The 20074-nt window shown below is 54.9% G+C and overlaps 2 protein-coding genes across 6 annotated transcripts in view; one reads left to right on the plus strand and one right to left on the minus strand.

The window, feature by feature from the left end:
* Positions 1 to 4188, minus strand: part of SYMPK (symplekin scaffold protein) — a 36102-nt gene extending 31914 nt beyond the window's left edge. For 2 of the 5 annotated variants that reach the window (XR_010408271.1, XM_045891777.3), the window contains exons 1-2: positions 4031 to 4188; positions 15 to 138 (exon numbers count right to left, since the gene is read on the minus strand). Coding sequence is in view for 2 of the 5 variants with exons in the window: in XM_045891777.3 (XP_045747733.1) it covers positions 15 to 119 (105 nt within the window). In the remaining 3 variants the exon portion in view is untranslated. Of the gene's footprint in view, positions 1 to 14; positions 139 to 4030 lie in introns of those variants that run through there. The other 3 variants (XM_064581627.1, XM_064581629.1, XM_064581628.1) reach the window with 3 other exon arrangements.
* Positions 4189 to 4689: 501 nt separating this feature from the next.
* Positions 4690 to 14199, plus strand: FOXA3 (forkhead box A3). Its single transcript, XM_045890405.2, has 2 exons — positions 4690 to 5164; positions 10883 to 14199. Exons 1-2 carry the CDS (start codon positions 5096 to 5098, stop codon positions 11864 to 11866), a joined length of 1053 nt encoding a protein of 350 aa, XP_045746361.1. The 5' UTR covers positions 4690 to 5095; the 3' UTR covers positions 11867 to 14199.
* Positions 14200 to 20074: the final 5875 nt, after the last annotated feature.

Genomic DNA, 20074 nt, shown 5'->3' on the forward strand with positions numbered 1-20074 from the left:
CTCTCCAGGCTCACTCTCTCTGAGGTGGTCATGCCATCGATGCCCGGGCCCTCCTCTTGTGTGAAGAACTGTGACGCCACGCTCCGCCGAGTGACACTATCCCCACTGCTGCCTGCCATGGCTGCTGTCCGGTACTTCCTGGAAGAAAAGAGGACCCATCAAGCCCTGGGGCCCCGTGGATAGGGTGGACCTTCACCCTACTTTGCGTCCACAAAGGGCGCGACCCTCCTTTCCATTCTGTCCTGCCCCTGTTGGGTCTTCTGAAGCCCCTCTCCCATCCAGGCTCTGTCTCAGACTATGCATGTATATAGGGGTTATAATCTGGGAGAGACGAATGTCTCCCAGGCCGGAGGCAGTCCCTTGTGGAGTGCTAGGCCCCACCTCCAGGACTTTGCACATAGCAGGCTGGCCACAAACATCTGCCGAATGACTGAATAAATGAACACACAGCAGACACCTTGCTGGTTTCAGGGCCTCGTCTTGCCATCTGGGCTGTACTCGGGACCAGACATGACAGCAGGCTTTCTACAACACAGCTCTGAGGAACGCCAGTCAGAGTCCTACATGCTAAGTATTCAACACATCAGAAAAGGCCTAGTTAAAATAAATGGAATACTATGGAGTTGTTTTTTTAAAAAGGGGAGAGGGGAAGGGAAGACTTTTGGGCATCTGTCCCAGAGTCACACTTGGCAAAACTATTTAATAAGGATCAACTACAGCATTATTCCTAACAGCAAAAGACTATTAGCAACCCAAGTGTTCTCAAACAGGAAGACTGGCTGAAAAAACATGATAAATCCACATAATAAAATACTATGCAACTGTAAAAAGGATGGGGGTGCCTGGGTGGCTCAGTGGGTTAAACGTCTGCTTTTGGCTCAGGTTATGATCCCAGGGTCCTGGGATCGAGTCCCACATTGGGTTCCTTGCTCAGCAGGAGCCTGCTTCTCCTGCTCCTCCCCGCTCATACTCTCTCTCGCTCTCTCTGTTGCTACCTCTGTCTCTCTCTCTCAAATAAATAAATAAATAAAATCTTAAAAAAAAAATGAGGGATGAGAAAATGAAAATCTCTATACATTGATAAACAGTGGATTCCAACATATATTCACTGAAAACATGCGAAGGGGAAGACAATGTTTGCTGCATGCTCCCTTTTTACAAAACACACACACACATATATATACATATATATATATGTATATATATATATATACCTACATACACATATATATTTAAAAAAATGAAAAGATAAACCAAAAACCAGAAGAGGAGGGAAAACAGTAAAATAAATCTGGTAGGTCTCAGGGGCGCCTGGGTGGCTCAGTTGGTTAAGCAACTGCCTTCGGCTCAGGTCATGATCCTGGAGTCCCGGGATCGAGTCCCGCGTCGGGCTCCCTGCTCGGCGGGGAGCCTGCGTCTCCCTCTAATCCTCCCCCTTCTCATGTACTCTCTCTCTCTCATTCTCTCTCTCTCAAATTAAAAAAAAAAAAAATCTGGTAGGTCTCAATGTTTTATTATAAAAAGCTGTCTGCAACAGCCTATGGCATCAAAGAAAATAGCAATTCAATCCATTTTTGTAAGATTTGTGTATGAAGACACAGAATGAACTGGGTCTGTTTCCTTTTCTATAAAAGAGGGATGGGGCACCTGAGTGGCTGAGTCTGCCTTTGGCTCAGGTCATGATCCCAGAGTCCCAGGATTGAGTCCCACATCGGGCTCCCTGCTCAGTGGAGAGCCTACTTCTCCCTCTGACCCTTCCCCCTCTCATGCTCTCGCTCTCAAATAAATAAATCTTAAAAAAAAAAAAAAACGAAACAAAAAACAGGGATGGCAACAGTGTTTACCTCCCAGGACTATTCTGAGGAGTAGATGAGTTAGTATACAAAATAAACATAAGATAAGTACAGCTACTATTTTTATGTTCCCCTGAAAAGATCTGAAGGATGTTGCATAAACTGTTAACAACCATTTGAGGAGGGCAAAAAAGATGCACCTTTTAAAAGGAATGTAATATACTGCAATACAGTAGTTATTCACCAGATGTCTGCTGACTGAATGAGTATCCAACAGCCTCCTTCCTGGTCTTCCTGCCACCTGTCACAGCCACATCTTGCTTAGTGTCCATGCCATCACCCTCACCAAGGCCTAGAACACCTTGTATGAAAGGCCCCTTCTACCTCTGCCCTCACTTTCCTCTAGGGTCTCTGGGCTCCAGCTCTTCCGTCACTACCCTATTTCAAGTGTCAATTCCTTCTCCCTCTCCATCTGTGTTACTCTATTTTTCTACACAGCCTTTATTACCATCAACATACTACAAATTTACAAGCTCCATGAAGGCCAGGATTTGTGTGCGTCTGTTCACTTTTTAGATCTCCAGCGTGGAACAGTGCTTGGCACCTAGTAAGTGCTCCGTAAATATCTGAGTGAGTGCCAAAGGGCTCCCCCAATCCCTAGACTTAGTATCCCCACCCTTTGGCTCTAGAATGCTTGAAAAATAGTAACTAATATTTAAGCATATGTGCCGGGCACAATTCTAACACACATGTTAACTTATTTAAAGCTCCCAACACCAACTCTTGGAGGCAGGTACTATTTTTAATCTCCATTTTACAGATGAGGAAATCTGAAGGCAAGGGAGGTAAAGTCACTTGACTGAAGGCTCACAGCTTCTAAGATGCGGACCCAGCAGTATGACTGCAGAATCTATCCTCCTCACCACCATGCAGTCCTGCCTCTCTGAAAGCCATTCCTTCTCCACCCCAGGTCTGTTCAAGCAAGCCAAGGGGCACGGTCACCTGACAACCAGCATTCTCCAGTCCCTTATCAGAACATAATGAACCTTTTCCTGATGAACCTTTCCAACTTTTCCACTCTCTCCATGACAATAATAGATTGAGATCTAGCTTTTTTTTTTTTTTTTCTTTTAACCCTGTGTTCTTCCTCTTCTACTTCTTGGTTTATCCTTAAAAAACAAAACAAAACAAAACAAAAAAACAAGGTCTATACACATTTCCCTTTCTTTTGTAAAAAGGGAGCATATAATTAGCATGGCCTTCTCTTTTGTTTGTTTTCACTTAATATATCCTGGAGCCCACTCTCTATATCAATGTAGAGACATTTTCTTCATTCCCTTCCCCCAACCCCCCACTCCCTTTAATAGTTGCATAGTATTTTATAATGTGGATGTTATCAGCTTTTTTTCTGCCAGTCTCCCTACTGAAGAACACCTGGGGTGCTTGCAGTCTTTTTGCTATTACCAACAACCCCTGTTTCCCCTTCCCTCCCCGTGTACTCCTTATGGAGTACCACTGCCCCACTCCCACTTGGGGCTATGACGCCACCCCTCATGTACGGAGTAACCCCAGGAGTATCTTTCATTCATTCAACGAACATTAACCAGGCGTCTTCAGTGCGACCAGCGCTGTGCTAGGAACACAGCGATGACCAACACATACTCTTGTCCCCGTGGGGTTCACGGTCAAGGACCTAATCGAAAAACCGCACAAATAAAGGTCCAATGATAAATCAGACCACATGTGACATGAAGGAAAGGGACAAGGACCTATGAGAGCGTTTAACAGGCGGATTTCGGGACGGAGGGCGGGAAAGGAGGCCTTCGCAGAGGAAGTGACGTTGATGCCGAGACCCGAAAGATGAATGGGAGTTAGCCAGGCAGAATGGGTAAAAGGATGTTGCGGGCAAAGGGGACGGCATGTGCAAAAATCCTGAGGCGGAAAGGCGCATGGCGAGTTTGAGGAACCGGAAGGCTAGTGCAACTGTGCGAAGTGAGGAACGAGCAGAGAGGCCGAGCCGGGGCCGGCGGGGCGGACGCGCCTTGAGGGCCACGTTGGAACTTTGCCCTGAGGGCACTGGGAAGCCACGGGAGGGTCCTGAGCTGGGGAAGAAACTGGGGTCCCGAACGTCACTGCTCCCCTTTCCTCGCAGCGCCCCAACCCGCCGGCCAGCGCCCCTGCCGCTTCAGAGTCCCTCCCCCCTTCGTTCCCGGGCCCCCACGCCGCCCCCCGCTCACCGCGGCGCCGGCCTCCGTCCCCCTCGCGCCCCCTCAGCAGCGCCTCTTCACAGACGCCGCCGCCGCCATCTTCCGTTCGCCGCCGGGACACTGCGCACGCGCCGCGCACACAGGGCCGCCGGGAAATGGAGTCCACACGGCGGCCCGACCCCGCCCCTACCTCCTGCGGCGCGAGAGGCCTTCCGCCCTCCGCCCGACGACGCCGGGATGCCTTTCATTTCCGGCCTTTGAACGCCATGCCTTAAGGGAAATGTAGTCCCTTAGCAGAGGCACTGGACGGAAAGGGAGGTAGAGGCTTCTGGGAAATGGAGTTCACGGTTGTTCTGAGTCCCTGGACGGCTGGTGTTAGAGAGGGTGGAGAGTCCGGGTGACTAAGCTCCTAGGTCCTGGAGGTGGTCTGTTGCCCCAGTGGAGTCTAAGCAGAGTCCCCGATCCCGTCCACCTTAGGTCCTGACCATTTACGCAGTCTGGAGCATTTCCAGTTGTCGGAAGCTTCAGTCTTCCTGTCCGTCCAATGGGAATGGGGGTTCGAGGGTCTCTTACGGTCCTTATGGTAGCATATACTGACCTCTGGAGTCCACTGCGCTCTGAGGCCCCTCTCCTCCGCCGCGGTCATGCTGGGCTCTGGCTATTCGCCTTCTCCTGTCGAGGTGATGAAACCCGCTGGCGTAGAAGAGCCCCAGAACTCTGCCCTTGGGGCCTTTAGCATCGGCAGTGTCTCCCACCCGTAGCTCCCTCTCTCCAGCCACCTCCAGCTCTCGTGGCCCCGGGCTGCGGCTCCCGGCGCCTGAGGTCTGTCTCCGCGCAATCCCGCAGGGGGCGCCCCAGTCCGAGCGCGCCGCCCTCGGGGAGGCGGGAGGGGAGCCCGGGGCGGGAGAGGGCGGGGGGCGGGGGTGTCCCAGCTATAAAGCGTGGCCGCCTCCCGCGGCGCCCAGGACGGCTGGGACCCCGGGCGGTCGGACGGGCGGGCACCGGTCGGAACTCGGGCCGTGCCGGCTGAGAGATCTGAAGCGCTCGGTTCCCCCCGGGCCGGAGCGGGGGCGGGAGGGGGCGCAGGCCCGGGGGATGCTGGGCTCGGTGAAGATGGAGGCCCATGACCTGGCCGAGTGGAGCTACTACCCGGAGGCGGGCGAGGTGTGTCCACGGGGATGGCGGAGCGGGAAGTGGGGGGCAGGAATCAGGGTGCGAGCGTGAATGGGGGGCAAGGATGGGGTGTGGGATCAAAAGGGGGCCCCAACTACAGTTGAGGAGCGGAGGAACTAGAGACACGCAGACCAGGTGTAGGAGTCAGGGATGGGGGACGAGGCGTGGGAGTGCGGTTTAGGCTGGTTGGAGCGAGGGCTCAAACGGAAAAATTTAGGCAAGGGGCAGGTCATAGTTTAAACGTGAAGACTGGGTGTTGGGGACCCAAAATCCAAGGGATTAAAATGAAAAAACCAAAACCAAAAAACAAAGATAGGAACCCGAGTTCCAGGATAGGGGACAGAGCTGGGGGATTAGGAAATGGGGTTCCAAAGACCGGAGCTAAGAGATGGGAGAAAAAGGTCACCATTAAGGAAAGTCTGAGGTGGGAGCTCAGGGATAGAATATAGTTAAAGATGGGGGTTCTGGGGTAGAAATCAGAATTGGGATTGGGGGATAAGCATCTTTGGGGTGGCGACCTAAGAGTCAGAAATAGGGATTGGGGCTCAAAGTTAAGAGATGGAGGTGCTCAGAGATGAAACATGGTTTGGGAACCTGTAATAACAGGTGGGTGAGAGTTGGGGCTCAGAGAGATGGGGGCCCAGATGGGGTCAGAGTTGGAGCCTGAGATCAGATGTGAGCAACGGCATTGTCAGGAGAGGGGTCAATATCCACCCCCATCTCTATTCATGATCCTTACCCCTCCCGACTGAACTTCAGTGGTTTAATTGTTTTTAGAGACCCTCAGCAGGGATACTGCTTGTTGGAGGCTGGAGGGTTTCAGATTTCACACACACCCCTCCTTCCAGTAATCTCCAGTAATTGCTAATGTCCTCACTTGTCCCATCTCTGACAAGGCCACCCTTAGAGTAGGGGGCAGGGTGTATCGTAATTCCCTCACCTCTGCAGAAGGAAAGTCCTTCCCCAAGTCTAACTCCCCTTCCCATTGCTGCAAGGGCTCCTCCTTAGCTTGTTCTTTCTATAGTCAAGATTGTGAAATGGCAGGGGAGGGGGTCCTAGTAGGAGGGTTATGGGGGTCCGGACATTTGGTTTCTTAACCTGGAAGGAGACTTTGGGCTTCAGGTCAGAGGGGGACTGGAATGTTTGAGATCCCCAAGGATTTAGAGATCTGGGGGCTTACAAGGGGCCCCACCGTGCCTGAGTCCTGGGTCTGGGGTTTGAACCTCGGGGTGGGACTCCTGGTTTCCCAGGCCTGCGGGGATTGGCAAAGTGCCCAGGAGGGGCCAGTCCTGGGACTATGGAGGTGTGAGGTGCACGTGGGGTGGGGCAGGCCGACCAGGGAAGGGATTGGGAGGGCTGAGAGCTGAAGGTGAATTTGTACGGTGGGGAAGGCAGAGAGAGACCAGGTTGGAAGTGGAGGCTCCCAGGTAGTGGTGGGGGGAGGAGGGTGGGTTGCTGAACCCCTAGAGAGTTCAGAGCCTGGGGACATGATTGAAGAAGACCCAACTACAGATCTATGTTTGGGTGGGGGGCACATCTTTAAGAAGTAAGTTGTGTGGGTCTAAGGATGGAGGAGTCGCTATTGGGGCACAGTCTGAAGTGTAAGAATTTGCGTTTGCACATTGAAATTGTGTCAGAAATTGAGGGACAGTCTAGAAATGATTCACATTTGAGAGCATATTTTGGAAGAGTTAACATATGGGGGGCCGGAAATGGAAATATGGTGTCCCCAGCCTTCCCATCCGCTGAGCCACCTCCTCCCCCTGGGTCAGAACAAGAGGGAGAGAAACATCTGCACTCACTCAGCAACTAAGAACTAAGAGGGTCCCCAAACTGCTTCTTGCTCACAGCACCCTCCTGCTGGGGTGATTGACACCCCCGGTCAGGCTCCCTGTCAGGAAGGAAATTGGAAAGTTAGCACCCTGGGGTGTCCCGACTGGCCTCCAGTTCTCACAGATCAGCTGGTCCAAGTGCTCCCCCCTTTTAGAGATGGGAACTCTGAAGCCTCTCCAAGTGTTGGGGGCTGCTGGAGGATCTGGACTGGGACTGGGACTAGAAACCAGGCTTCTGGCTTCACGCGGCCTTCCTCTGCTCCTTGTCACACCCTCCCCCAGAGACAATAAGGAAATGAAAGGAGAGAAATTCCAGCCTCCTGGGATGGGGGTGCAGGTCCCCTGAGGGCTTCCCCCCAATCTCAGCCCCGCCCTGGCAGGGGAGATCCGGCTCACACCCGGACACTGGGGGTTCATCCCAGCCCTGGGGCGTGGGAAAGCCAAGGGTGGATTAGGGCAGCTGGAGTGCTTGAGGTCAGACCTCAAGGAGGACTTCCGGGTGGGTGGGGACCCAGAAAAGGAGGGCTCTGGGGTCCCAGTCATTCTTCCTCTGTGATACAGAGGACGCTCATGGAATTGGAGAATTGGAGTGAGGGTCACAGAGGGATTTAGGAACTCTCTGTGGATGCCCCTGAGTCCATTGCCTCCCCTCAGCTCTGAAGGACCCGCTTCCCTTATCCTGAGGAGAGGGCAGAATCAGCCAAGGTGGTGGTGGGGACACCAGTGCGTGGAGGAGGGGTAGCTGTGATTCCAGTTTCAATGGGAGGCTTCTGGGGGGATGGTGATGCTGAGGTGAAGAGACAAGAGAGGTCCAGAGATGTGCTGGAGGGAAAGAGACATGGCAGGAGAGGGGGGCAGAGAGAGACAGGGAGAGATAGGGTGGGGGGAGAGGGATAGGGTTGGAGAGAGTCACGAGGAGGGACAGGCAGGGGGGTTGGGGAGAGATGAGAGAGAGACAGGAGAAGGAGGTGAAGACAGAGGGGCGAGAAAGAGATGGGGAGAGACAGGGCTGGAGGAGAGGAAGCTTGGATGGAGACTGGGGAGTAGAGGGGAGGGGGAGAGGGCAAGAGCAGGGAGGTACTGAGTTGGGGGGGGGGAGAGATGGACAGATACACATGGAGCCAGCTGGGAGACTCAGAGACCAGAGACAAAAGAACTGCCTGGAAGTGTCTGAGAGAGAAGAGAATTTCTCTGCCTGGACTCAGACTAGAGTTGGTTGTCACCTGTCCCCGGCTCTCTGAGTGACCCCGGCCATTCCCTTCTCTCTCAGGACCTTAGGACCTGCAGACCCTTACAGTGACAGGGGACAAGACAGGACCCACTGACTCACAGCAAAGGCGGCTCCTGCTGGAAAGATAGCAGCACCCCCAGGGCCACGAGACCCCCGCGTGGGGAGGGAGCAGGGTGGACAGGGGGCCATTAGCGGACTGAGGGAGAGAGGATGGTGGACAGTGGATGGAAGGGGTAAATACACACAGCGAGGGAGAAATCACCACCCACCATATTTTCTGTTTTCCATGTTTATCTGGTTCCTTTCCTGCTAGACTGTCAGGTCTGTGAAGGCAGGCGTTTCTGCTTGTCTTGGTCACTTGCTTTTGTAGCGTGATCCAGAGCACTGGTCTGGAGCCGGACTGCCTGAATTCAGAACCCCAGCTCTGCCCCTTCCTTACTGTCTGACCCTGGACAACCCCTCTGGGCCTCAGCTTGCTCAGCTATACAATGGGTGTTATCGTAGCGCGGTTGTAAAAGTTGAACAGAGACCTTTCCTGTGAAGTGCTTGGAGCAGTGCCTGGCACAAAGTAGGTGGCCAGATAGATATTTGTTTAATGGATGGAAGAATAGAGGGTTATTTAGAGAGACCTAGTGATGTCTACTGTTTTTCATTGAGCTGAGATGCATGTTTTTCATTTGAACATTTCTGAAAATGGGATGGGTTTTATAGTCAATGGTGTCTAGGGACTGACAGTGTTTTTTTCCCCCTTATTGGTATTATTCTTATTGGTACTTAAAATAACACGGCAGCTTACAAATAGCGATGTCTTAGATTTAATGATATATGGTAAAGAGGCAATATAGATTAGGTTGAAACGTGATTTCTGATACTGAAACATTTAAACAATTTTTTTAAGTTGTATTTATTTAAGTAATCTTTACACCCAACGTGGGACTCGAACTCACAACCCCGAGATCAACACTTGCGTGCTCTTACGACTGAGCCAGCCAGGGCGCCTGGGTGGCTCAGTCGGTTAAGCGACTGCCTTCGGCTCAGGTCATGATCCTGGAGTCCCGGGATCGAGTCCCGCATCGGGCTCCCTGCTCGGCAGGGAGTCTGCTTCTCCCTCTGACCCTCCTCCCTCTCGTGCTCTCTGTCTGTCATTCTCTCTCACAAGTAAATAAATAAAAAAAAAAACGACTGAGCCAGCCAGGTGCCCCTCCCCCACCCCTCCGCAATCCTGAAACATTTTTGGCCTCTAACAACTGTAATTCTATAACCCAAAAGAGTGATAGAGAGTACCCATATTTATAGATGGGATGGAGATAAGTCAGGAGTTCTCGATTTTTTCGGTTTCAGGACCTCTTTACATGCTTAAAAATTATTGAGGACCCCAAACAGGTTTCATTCGTGTAAATTATGTCTATCAATAGTTACTGCATTAAAAAAAGAAGAGTTACTGTATTAGAAATTAAAACTGAGAAATTTTTATAATATGGATTAATTAATTGTAAGATTTTACTTATTTGAGACAGAGACAGAGCGAGTGAGAGGATGAGCGGGGTGGGGGGCAGAGGGAGAGGGAGAAGCAGACTCCCCACTGAGAAGGGAGCCCGACGCAGGGGCTCAATCCCAGGACCCTGGGATCATGACCTGAGCCGAAGGCAGACGCTTAACTGACTGAGCCACCCAGGCACCCCTGAATTAATTTATTTTATTTTATTTTTGGATTAATTAATTTTAAACCAACAATTTTTTAGCATAAATACTGTGTTTTTATTAATAACTATATTTCGGGGCACCTGGCTGGCTCAGTCGGTAGAGCGTGCAACTCTTGATCTCAGGGTCATGAGTTCAAGCCCCACGCTGGGCGTGGAGCCTACTTAAAAAAATAAAAATAGGGGCGCCTGGGTGGCTCAGTCATTAAGTGCCTGCCTTTGGCTCAGGTCATGACCTCAGGGTCCTGGGATCAAGCCCCACATCGGGCTCCCTGCTCAGCGGGAAGCCTGCTTCTCCCTCTCCCACTCCCCCTGCTTGTGTTCCCTCTCTCGCTTGTCCCTCTCTGTCAAATAAATAAATAAAATCTTTAAAAATAAAAATAAAAATAAAATAAAATAACTATATTTCAAAACATTTAGTGAGAGGAGTGGCACTGTTATATTTTTGGCAAATCTCTTCAGTGTCTGGTTCAATAGGAGACAGCTGCTTGTGGCTGCTTCTACATTTGGTCTGTTGCAATGTCACATGTCCGGTGGCCTCTGGAAAACTCCACTGTAACTCCTGAGAGAGACAGAGAGTGAAAAAGGCTAGTAATTTCTTAGTATTATATGCAAATAGTTTTGACCTCCTGGACATCCTGAAAGGGTCTTGGAGACTCCCCAGGGTGTCCTGGACCACACTTTGAGAACCACTTAAAGCATGAGCTCCAGTATAGGGATCCCTTGGGGGATGGAGGATGAGGTCAGGGATGGGGCGCATGAGGATGGGGAAGAGAGAGAGACTTCCAGAGACAGCCATCTGCAGACAGAGGTAAGGATGGGAGGGACTTGTAGAAGAGGCAAGACAGACAGACAGATGGACACATAGTGGGGGCCAGTGACCCTTTGCCGACCAGGAGAGTGGCAACTCACTGCCCTCCCCCCATCTCTCTTTCTCTCCTTGCAGGTCTACTCGCCGGTGACCCCAGTGCCCACCATGGCCCCCCTCAACTCCTACATGAGCCTGAACCCTCTGAGTGCTCCCTACCCCCCTGGGGGGCTCCCTGCCTCTCCGCTGCCCTCAGGACCCCTGGCGCCCCCAGCCCCCGCAGCACCCCTGGGGCCCACCTTCCCAGGCCTGGGTGCCAGTGGTGGCGGAGGCAGCGGCTCAGGGTATGGGGGCCCGGGCCCGGGGCTGGTGCACGGGAAGGAGATGCCGAAAGGGTACCGGCGGCCACTGGCCCATGCCAAGCCGCCATATTCCTACATCTCGCTCATCACCATGGCCATCCAGCAGGCGCCGGGCAAGATGCTGACCCTGAGCGAGATCTACCAGTGGATCATGGACCTCTTCCCCTACTACCGGGAGAACCAGCAACGCTGGCAGAACTCCATCCGCCACTCACTGTCTTTCAACGACTGCTTTGTCAAGGTGGCGCGCTCCCCAGACAAGCCGGGCAAGGGCTCCTACTGGGCCCTGCACCCCAGCTCAGGGAACATGTTTGAGAACGGCTGTTACCTGCGCCGCCAGAAGCGCTTCAAGCTAGAGGAGAAGGTGAAGAAAGGGGCTGGCGGGACCTCCACCTCCAGGAACAGTGCAGGGGCGGCTGCCTCGGCCGCCGCCCCTGCCGCCACGATCACCTCTCCCCCACAGCCCCAGCCTCCACCCCCTGAGCCGGAGGCCCAGGGCGGGGAAGACGTGGGGGCTCTGGACTGTGGCTCACCCCCTTCCTCCACGCCCTATTTCACTGGCCTGGAGCTCCCCGGGGAGCTGAAGCTGGATGCCCCCTACAACTTCAACCACCCTTTCTCCATCAACAACCTGATGTCGGAACAGACACCAGCACCTCCTAAACTGGACGTGGGGTTTGGGGGCTATGGGGCAGAGGTGGGGGAGCCTGGGGTCTACTACCAGGGTGTCTATTCCCGCTCTCTGCTTAACGCGTCCTAGCAGGGGTGTGGGAGTGCGGTGGGCGGGGTATGACTGTAGCTCACACCATCAGGCGCTTGGGGCCTGATCCTCCTGGTGACACTTGGCTCGTCCCGTCAGTTACCATCTTGGTTGGTCTATTACTGCGGTGACTGCTGTCTCTGGAGGCTCGGGCCAATCCTTTGGGTACTGTGATAACTGCTGTTGACATCTTGGCGGGCCCACTGGGTACTACAAAGACTGCCATGTCCATTGATGTTATTCGTCCATCTCTTGGGTGCTCTGATGGCCACCACCCGGGATGACATCTTAGTTGGCCCTTTGGACATGGTGATGGACATCCTCTTGACTAATCCTTTGGATGTGATGGTAATACCATTCCAATGACATCTTCTTTGGCCCGTTGGGTGCTGTGCTCACTTCTTTTTTGGGGGGCTTCTTGGCATGGTAGATGCCGAGTTGGCCACCATCCTGCACAACATCTCTTTCTTGGGCACGTTGGGTGCTATGATGAACACCATCTTGGTGGGCTGACATAACCGGTGTACCGTTGTCCACTGTGATAGCTACCATAGCCCCTGGGTTGGCCATTGTCATCCCCGTCTCTTTGGTGTGAGTTGAGTGAGGGATGGAAGTGTGAATACTCCTTGTTTTTTTCTGGAGCCCATTCCCCTCTCTGGTCCAGGAGAAACCAGAAAGGACTGGCTAGGGTATGGGGAATTTCTACTGAAGTCTGGTTCTTGCCTGGGAAGCGGGATACTGGCTGTGTTTGACCATTAAAGGCACTGTTTTTGCCTCTCCCTGAACGTCTCTTTTCCTTGGAGGGTGGGCCCTGCGGGGCTTGAACACCTGAATTGCAGTGTCCCTGTCCCCTCTCCCGCCTGACCCCAAGAGCTAGCTGCCTCTGGGGGAGGGGTTGGGGGAGGCATCGACCTGACCTTTGGCTCTTCGCTGTCCCTGACCCCAAGGACAGTTTGCTCACAGATAGCAGCCCCTGCAGCAGTGGGGCCAGGGCGGCTGGGAGAGGAGACTCTGCAGTGACCAAGGCCATCTCCCCACCCCCACTCCCCAGACACACACCTCTAACTCTGAGGCCCAAGGAGCCAGGGACTGCTCAACTTTTGGTTAAGCTGGGGAGGAGGGGAAGGCACAAACCAGGTGTTAATTGAAGGAGATGGGGTGTGTGTGTGTGTGTGTGTGTTGGGGGGGTAGGCCTCCATTGGTCATAGGATATCACTGTGCCCACTGGGGTCTCTGTGGCCTGCCCCTTATTCCCTCCGGTTTGTATCCCTCCATTGTGTGGGTCTGCATGTCTGTTCACACTCTGAGTGCTACCTGTGGGTCCTGGGATCTCTTATTGTTTAGTGTGTGTGGTTCTCTTTGTCCGCCTACCCGTGGGTCCTTGTGGGTCTCCCACTATTAGGCGCAGGTCTCTGTGTCCATTTGTCTGCATACCCATCGCCTCAAGGAGTCTGTGTGGGGCTCAATCCGCATCGAAGGCCTGCCTGTCGCTGTTCTGTGAGTCAGCATCCGCCCATATGTTTCAAATGTTTCAAAGAGTCTGCCTGCGCTTGACAATGCCTGTCACCGTTGCGTGGAGGGTTGGTTGTCACTTCTGCAGGCAGGTGTGTGGGGAAGGAGTTCGGTCCTCCTTGGGCGGCTTTGGGCCTCTGGGGTTACTGTCTGAGTGTCTCTGTTCCTCCGGGGCTCTCCCTAGGCTCTGAGTCTGGAGTCAGGTGCTCAGATGTTCTGAGCGCATGGCTTTTGGGGTGGGCGGTGGGGGGGGAGACAGTGAGCAGAAGCTGAGGCTCAGGAGGGAAAGGGACTGGGCCAGGGTCATTTGGCCAGGTGAGGGCAGGTGGACGGGTTTGGTCTTATTTTGTCTTTTCCTTATTTGGGGTTTGCCTTTCTTGGTCCTTGGTTCTCCAGAGGCTCATTCATTTGTTCATCAGACCAAGGGCTGCCTGTTTACGTGTGTGCGTGTGCGTGTGTGTGTGTGTGAGTTGTCTACCCCAGTTTCTGTGTGTCCATCTTTCTGTCTCTTTAGTGTCATCTCTCTGTGGCACTCTGTCCTTAGCTCTCTCTCTGGGTCTTTGTCTCCTGGCTTTTTTGAAAACCTTTGCTCATCCTCTGTAGTCTATCTCTTATGCCGTCCGCCTTGTGCTTTCTCTCTCTTTCACTCTGTTGCTTTGACTCTGTCCCTCCTTCCCTCTCTCTGGGCTCTGGATGTCTCTGTCCTCCTCTTGGGGACTGTGACTCCTTTCTGGGGTCTTCCTCCCTGCCCCCCCCAACAGCTTTGGATCTCTGGCCTCACTCCTCCTTCTCTGGTCTTCAGCTCCCTGAGTTTCTGCCTCTACCTGCCACCTCGCCGGCCAGGCCCTCTATTTCTGTCGCGGTGCCCGCCCTGCCGGCTGCGTGTCACCCCCCGCCCCCTGCCGTGCTGGCTCCCCGTCAGCCGTCCCACCGGCCTCGCTGTCCTGGGCAGGCCGGGGAATTCCTCCTGGTTCCTGGAAAAAACAACTGGGGCCGAGAGAAAGGCCCTCAGTCTCCCCGGGCGCCTGCCCCCCTCCCTCGGGCCTGGGGGTCTCTCCCGGAGTCGGCCGGCCCGAGGCAGGAAGCCCTGCGGTTTCTGGCTTCTCCCAGGCGGCCTCCGGATCTGGCCCCCGCCCCCCGGCCAACAGCCCAAATATTATTCCGCAGGAGGAGTCGGTGGTGGCGGGAGGAGGCCCAGGCTGAAAGAGGCTTTCAGGGCGGCCAGGCCTGGGGCTTCCTGTCCCCAGGCTTGGGCCTCAGGCCGCCCCAGTAGGGACCTCAGGTGGCCGGAGGGGCGGGTGTTGTTGTAGGGTCCTGGGGGGAGGGTGGGGCTATCCGTCAGGGTGTCTGGTGGCCACCGGCTCGGCTGGCGTGGGCAGGTGTGACCCCCACCCCAGGGACAGCCGGCTGATGTCCAGCGTGGAAAAGTACCACGGTCAGACGTGGGACGCGTGGACAGACATGAGGATGCCAGGGATCGGGGGATGGAGGGATAGCCATGGGGACAAAAGGAAGCCGGGGCTGGGACAGGTGAAGTTGGACAGAGCCTGCGGGCCTGAGGTGACATGGTCCAAGGGAGGGGCCCATGGGTGGGGAAACAGAGGGCCAGGGCAGGGTCCCAGCTGTGGGCAGAGGTCCCATTACATCAGAAGGCATGGGATAATAATGCTGGAAAGAGTAATCATAATAATAGCTACTAGGGCTTATCATCGGTCCCGCAGTGTGCGAGCATCTTACAGAACAGATTGACCCAATCCTTCCCACCCCCCCAAATTATTAGTGGTGAAACTGAGGCAGGATGAGGTGAGGCCACTTGCCCAAGGTCACACGGAGAGTGTGTGGGCGGCAGGAGCTAGGACTTGAACCCAGGCAGTCTGGCCCAGAGTCAGTGCCCTTAACCACCATGTTGTTGTGGAGCCTGAGAGGGGTGACTGCACCGTGGGGCTCTGGGGTCCCAAGGCCTCCCTCGGAGTCAGCCCCATTCCCTGCCACGACCTGCCCCAGGAGGAGGAAAGCACCCCAGAAGCCAGCAGTCTGGCGGGGGTTACAAGTGTGTCTGTGTGTGTGTCCTCCCGTCACTGTTGGTGTTTTGTCCTTGTATCTCCGTGCCTCGCCCCCTGTTGGCCTGTCCTCGCAGCCTGATGTCTATTACGGTGTGTCTGTCACTGGGTCTGTTCCAGTGAGTCTCTGTCACCAGGTTCGGTGGGTCTGTTTATGTCTCTCTTACTCTGGGTCTGCCTATATCTGTCCCTGTTTGTCACCATGTCTGTTCCCCTATGTGTCACCATCCACCCAGGTGTCACCGCGTGTGTTACTCACCGCCCAGGCCACAGGTGGGCGTGTCGGGCCCACTGGTGCCAGGGCGAGGGCCCGGCCCAGCCCACCCTCGCCTGCCGTGGGCCAGGCTGGACGCCTGTTTGCAATGCCTGCCACAGGTAAACACCGAGATCCGGAACCCAAGGGCCGCCTCCCTCCCCTCCGCTCCCTGCCCCTCGGCCTGCCCTGGACTGGGCTGCAGCAGAGCCCCCACAGGTGCTGCCCCCAAACCGGAGATGTGCCCTGACCCACCCCTCACCCACGGTCACGAGCCTCCCTGAGCCCCCAGCCGTGGCCCGGCCCTGCCTGTCTGTCTGTCCGTCTGCTTCTGTCTCTCTCTTTCTGGGTGGCTCCTGGCCTCTCTCTGTTCCTCTCTGTCCTTACTTCCTCTCACCTGAGTTACTCTGCGGCTTTGCCTTTCCCTGGAATGGCCCTTGTCTGCATTCTGTCGCTGTCCCTCTACCTCCCTCTTGTTCTGTTCTCGCTCAGTGAAGTGTGATTTCCCTGTCTTCCTGATCTGTCCCCGTTTGAGTCAGCCACTCAGGTCTGTGACTCTGAGTCTCTGTCGGCCAGGCTTTCTGTTGCTCTTTTGTGCTTTGTACGTTTCTCCCTCTCTCTCCTTCTGTCCCTGCATCCCTCTCAGCCCGTGTCTGTCAGTCTTGGCCACTCTCTGGTGTGTCTCTGAGCCCCCCCAGCCCCCACGGGAGCAGACCTCTGCCATTCCCGGGCCCTTAGGGAAGCGTGTGGCCCCCGGCCTCCCGCCCCCAGCCTGCTGGTATATATGTATATATATATATATAAAGGTATATGTACATATTATTTATATCTGTACCCGGGGGCAGGAGGGGCAGACACTGGGGCCTTTGTGTAGCCATTGCCCGCTGCCTGCCCGCCCGCCACTCCTCTCCCTTCGTCCCTGCCACCCGCCCGCCTCCACCCCCCCCCAAGAAAGGTTCCTGTGGGGCCTGCCAGCTTCCTCTGCCTGAGGTGTGAGTGGGCACGCCACGGGCAAGGCGGGCAGGGGGGCCTGGGGACTTTTCCAGCTCCAAGGAAGCTTTCCGGGTGGGGAAGAAACGGGACTTCTCAGCCGGCTGCTCTCTGTCTGTCTGCGTCTGTTGTCCCTGGGCGTCCCCGGGTCCTCACCTGGCTTCTCCCTGGGAGTCTGTCCATCCATCTAATGTCATTCTGACTTCTTCTCTGTTGGCTTGGGGCTTATTCACTTGTGCACACACCACACACTGCTGTTGGGCATGTGTGCGGGGCCATCTGTGAAGCCCCAGACACAGAGCAGTGAGATGCTGTCCATCCCGGCTCATTTCGTGGCCGCTTCTGTCTCATTTCCTCCATCTCTTCACCCAGTGCTTGAAACCCTCCACCTGTTCCCATTAAAATAGAAGCCAAAGTCCTTATCATGGCCTACGGGGCCCTCGAGGTTGCCCTACTATCCCTCTGACCTCATTCTTTTTTTTTTAATTTTATTTTTAAGTCATCTCTACACCCAACGTGGGGCATGAACCCACCACCCCGAGATCAAGACTCTCATGCTCTACCAGCTGAGCCAGCCAGGTGCCCCCACTCTGACCTCATTCTTATACCCTTCCCCTTTGCCGCAGTGGCACTGGCCACCTGGCTGTTTCTGGAACAAACCAAGCAGGCTCCCGCCCCAGGGCCTTTGCATGTGCTACCCCCCCCCCCAAATTTCCCCTGGCTTGCTCCCTTGCTTCTTTTAGTTTCCTGTCCGCTCCTCAGCGAGCCCTTCTCTGCCTCCTTTACAGCAGCAACCTCCATCAGTCTCTATTCCCTTCCCCTGATTTGCTTTTTCTTCTTAGGACTTACCGCTCCATGGCTGTCACATTTTATGGATCTGTCTGTATCTCCTACCCGAATGTCAGCTCCACGAGAGGAGGGGCTGCATTCTGCATATTGTATCCATAGCACCTACCACAGTGCTTGCCGCACAGAGGATGCTGAATAAATATTTCTTAAAGGAAAGGAGCACATTAATCTATCCACCCTTTAAACTAACTCTGTGCTAGGTAATGCTGGGTTCATAGTAGTGACTGAGACAGCCCTGGCGCTGCCCTCGTGGGGCTGACAGTCCATTCCCCAATGATGATCCAGAATGTGCAGGGCTGGGATAGGGGAGTGCGGGGGCTGTGAGAGCCTGGGAATGGCACTTGACGCAGCCTGGGGGTCAAGGAGGGCTTCCTGGAGGAGGTGTCAGCTGAGCTGAGACCTGGAGGACGAGTGGGAGTGAGCCAGGCCTTGTTGTGGGGACCAAGTGATCAAGACAGACCCAGCCTTGCCCTTCTTCACGGACCTCCATTCTCTCCCTTTGTCTCATAGAACTTGAGTCTGAAGATGTCTTAACTCTCTAGTTCAAACCTGTACCTTTCCCTGATTTCATAGCCTCTCCTTCTTTCTCCCACTCTCAATTCCTCTCTCTCTGAATCTCCATCTCTCCTCTCTCGCTCTCCTTCCAGGTCCCTATTCTTGGCCTCTCGTCTGTGTATCTCAGTCTCTCTGAACCCATCTGGGTATTTCTCTACTTAGCTCTCTTTCCTGAACGTCTGTCTCTCTCTGTCTCCCCCACCTCCCCCATCTCAGAGGGTCTCCTGAGCTCTCTTGTCCCTCTCTGGGTCTCTGTCTTCTTCCAGTGAGCTGGTCTCTCTTTATAGCTCCCTCTACCTCTGTTGTCTCCCACCTTTCCCTGGGTCTCCCTGTCCGTTTCTCCTTTCTGGAAGCCTCTTCACCTACTCACTGATCCCCCAATAAATCCAGAACCCCTCCACTCTGGCCCCACCCTGGCACGGGGGGAAGGGGGACTGATCCAGCCCCTCACACCCACACAGGTCAGGCTGTCTGCTCTGTTAATGGTTAACTCAACCTCTATCTAGAATACACACCAGCCAGGCTGGGGGTGACTCCCCTGCCCACCCCCCATACCAGCTGTTCTTAAAGGACCAGGTGTCCTCCGCAGCTCTTCAGCCCTCACCGGGGGACCCTGGTGTCTGGCGACCTCTTGCCCTGGGGATGGAGGAGGGGGAAGGGAGGACTACCCCATGCCTGGGGCTGCAGAGCTGGGACAGGGGAGGCCACAAGATTGCCAGGGATGGGTGGCCAGGCCTGGAGCTCCATCCAGCGTCTCCCTTGCCCCAGGCTTATCGCCTGGTGTATTTAATCAGGGGTGGTTTTCCCAGCCCTGCCCAGGGCCCAGGCTGGCAGTACCAGGGGTGACAGAACACCTGAGACCTGATATCTGGGGGAGGGGATGGGACCCCTCCACCCCAGCCCAAGAACTGGGGGGTTTAAGAGTCGAGGGTCCTCCAAATGTTGAGGACAAAGTCCCGGGGTCCCTAATATTTGGGATTTGGGACACCTGGGTCTGCAAGATACGCGAGGCACGCTACGTGGATAACTAAGAGGATGGGTCAAGACTTTAGGGTCTTCCAGATTTAGGAGCTGGAACACCTGTGTTTCTGAGATCTGGGGCAATCTGGGGTCTCAGGACCGTGACAGTGCCGCAGTGACAGGACACACTAACATTCCCCATTTTTCCATCCATCCATTGCCCTTGACGCCCCGCATTCCCCCTTCCCCCAACCTCCACTTTAGGGCCGCAGAGGGAGGCTGCAGGGGTGGGGGCTGGGCTATTAGGGCAGCCCCCTCCCCTTAACCCCTGCTTTGCCGCAGCCTGTTCAGGTCCCGCCCCTTGACGCCAGACAGCAGGAAGTCCTGGTTAATGATCAGCCCATCGGGACAGGTGCGGGACAAGGCCGCGCACATCAGAGGCAGCCCGCGGGGGCTGTGCCTTTTACCCTGCCAGTCCCGGTGTCCTAGGATGGCCACCGTTGAGACTGGTCTCCCAAGATGGGCGCGAGGAGCGCAGTTCAGGGCACCACCAGAGGTGGGAAGCACTTTGTTTCCAGGGATCCTGTTAGTGTACCCCATGGAGGTAAACTTCCTCTCTGGTAGGGCAGTCCCTCTAAGCAACGTAGCCTTGATGCTCTCTGCCTCCTGAGCAAGAACTCACTGCCCATCCCTTCTAGGAAGCTCCTGATGCCTCCTTCCCCTCCCCTCGAGGGCGCGGAGTCCCCCACATCCTGGGTAGATACAGGGGCTGGATCAGAAGGGAAACCTCATTCCCAAGCTTGGCTCTGGTTCCCATGCAAGGAGCCTCACATGCTGAGCCTCAGTTCTATCATCTGGAAAACGGGCAGACGGCTAGAACGCTTGAGGAATGGCCAGCATGTCTAAACCAGCCAACGGGGCCGCCTGAGTGAAGGGCGCCACCTGGAGGCTACAACGCAACGTCCTTCCCCTGCAGGGTCGGTTCGGTGCCAGAGGGGGCGCAGCTTCTCACACAACTGAGGGACCAAG

Source organism: Mirounga angustirostris, unplaced genomic scaffold (genome assembly GCF_029215605.1).
Source record: "Mirounga angustirostris isolate CCGP_5_RB_7025 unplaced genomic scaffold, mMirAng1.0.hap1 SCAF_16, whole genome shotgun sequence".
NCBI lineage: Eukaryota > Metazoa > Chordata > Mammalia > Carnivora > Phocidae > Mirounga > Mirounga angustirostris.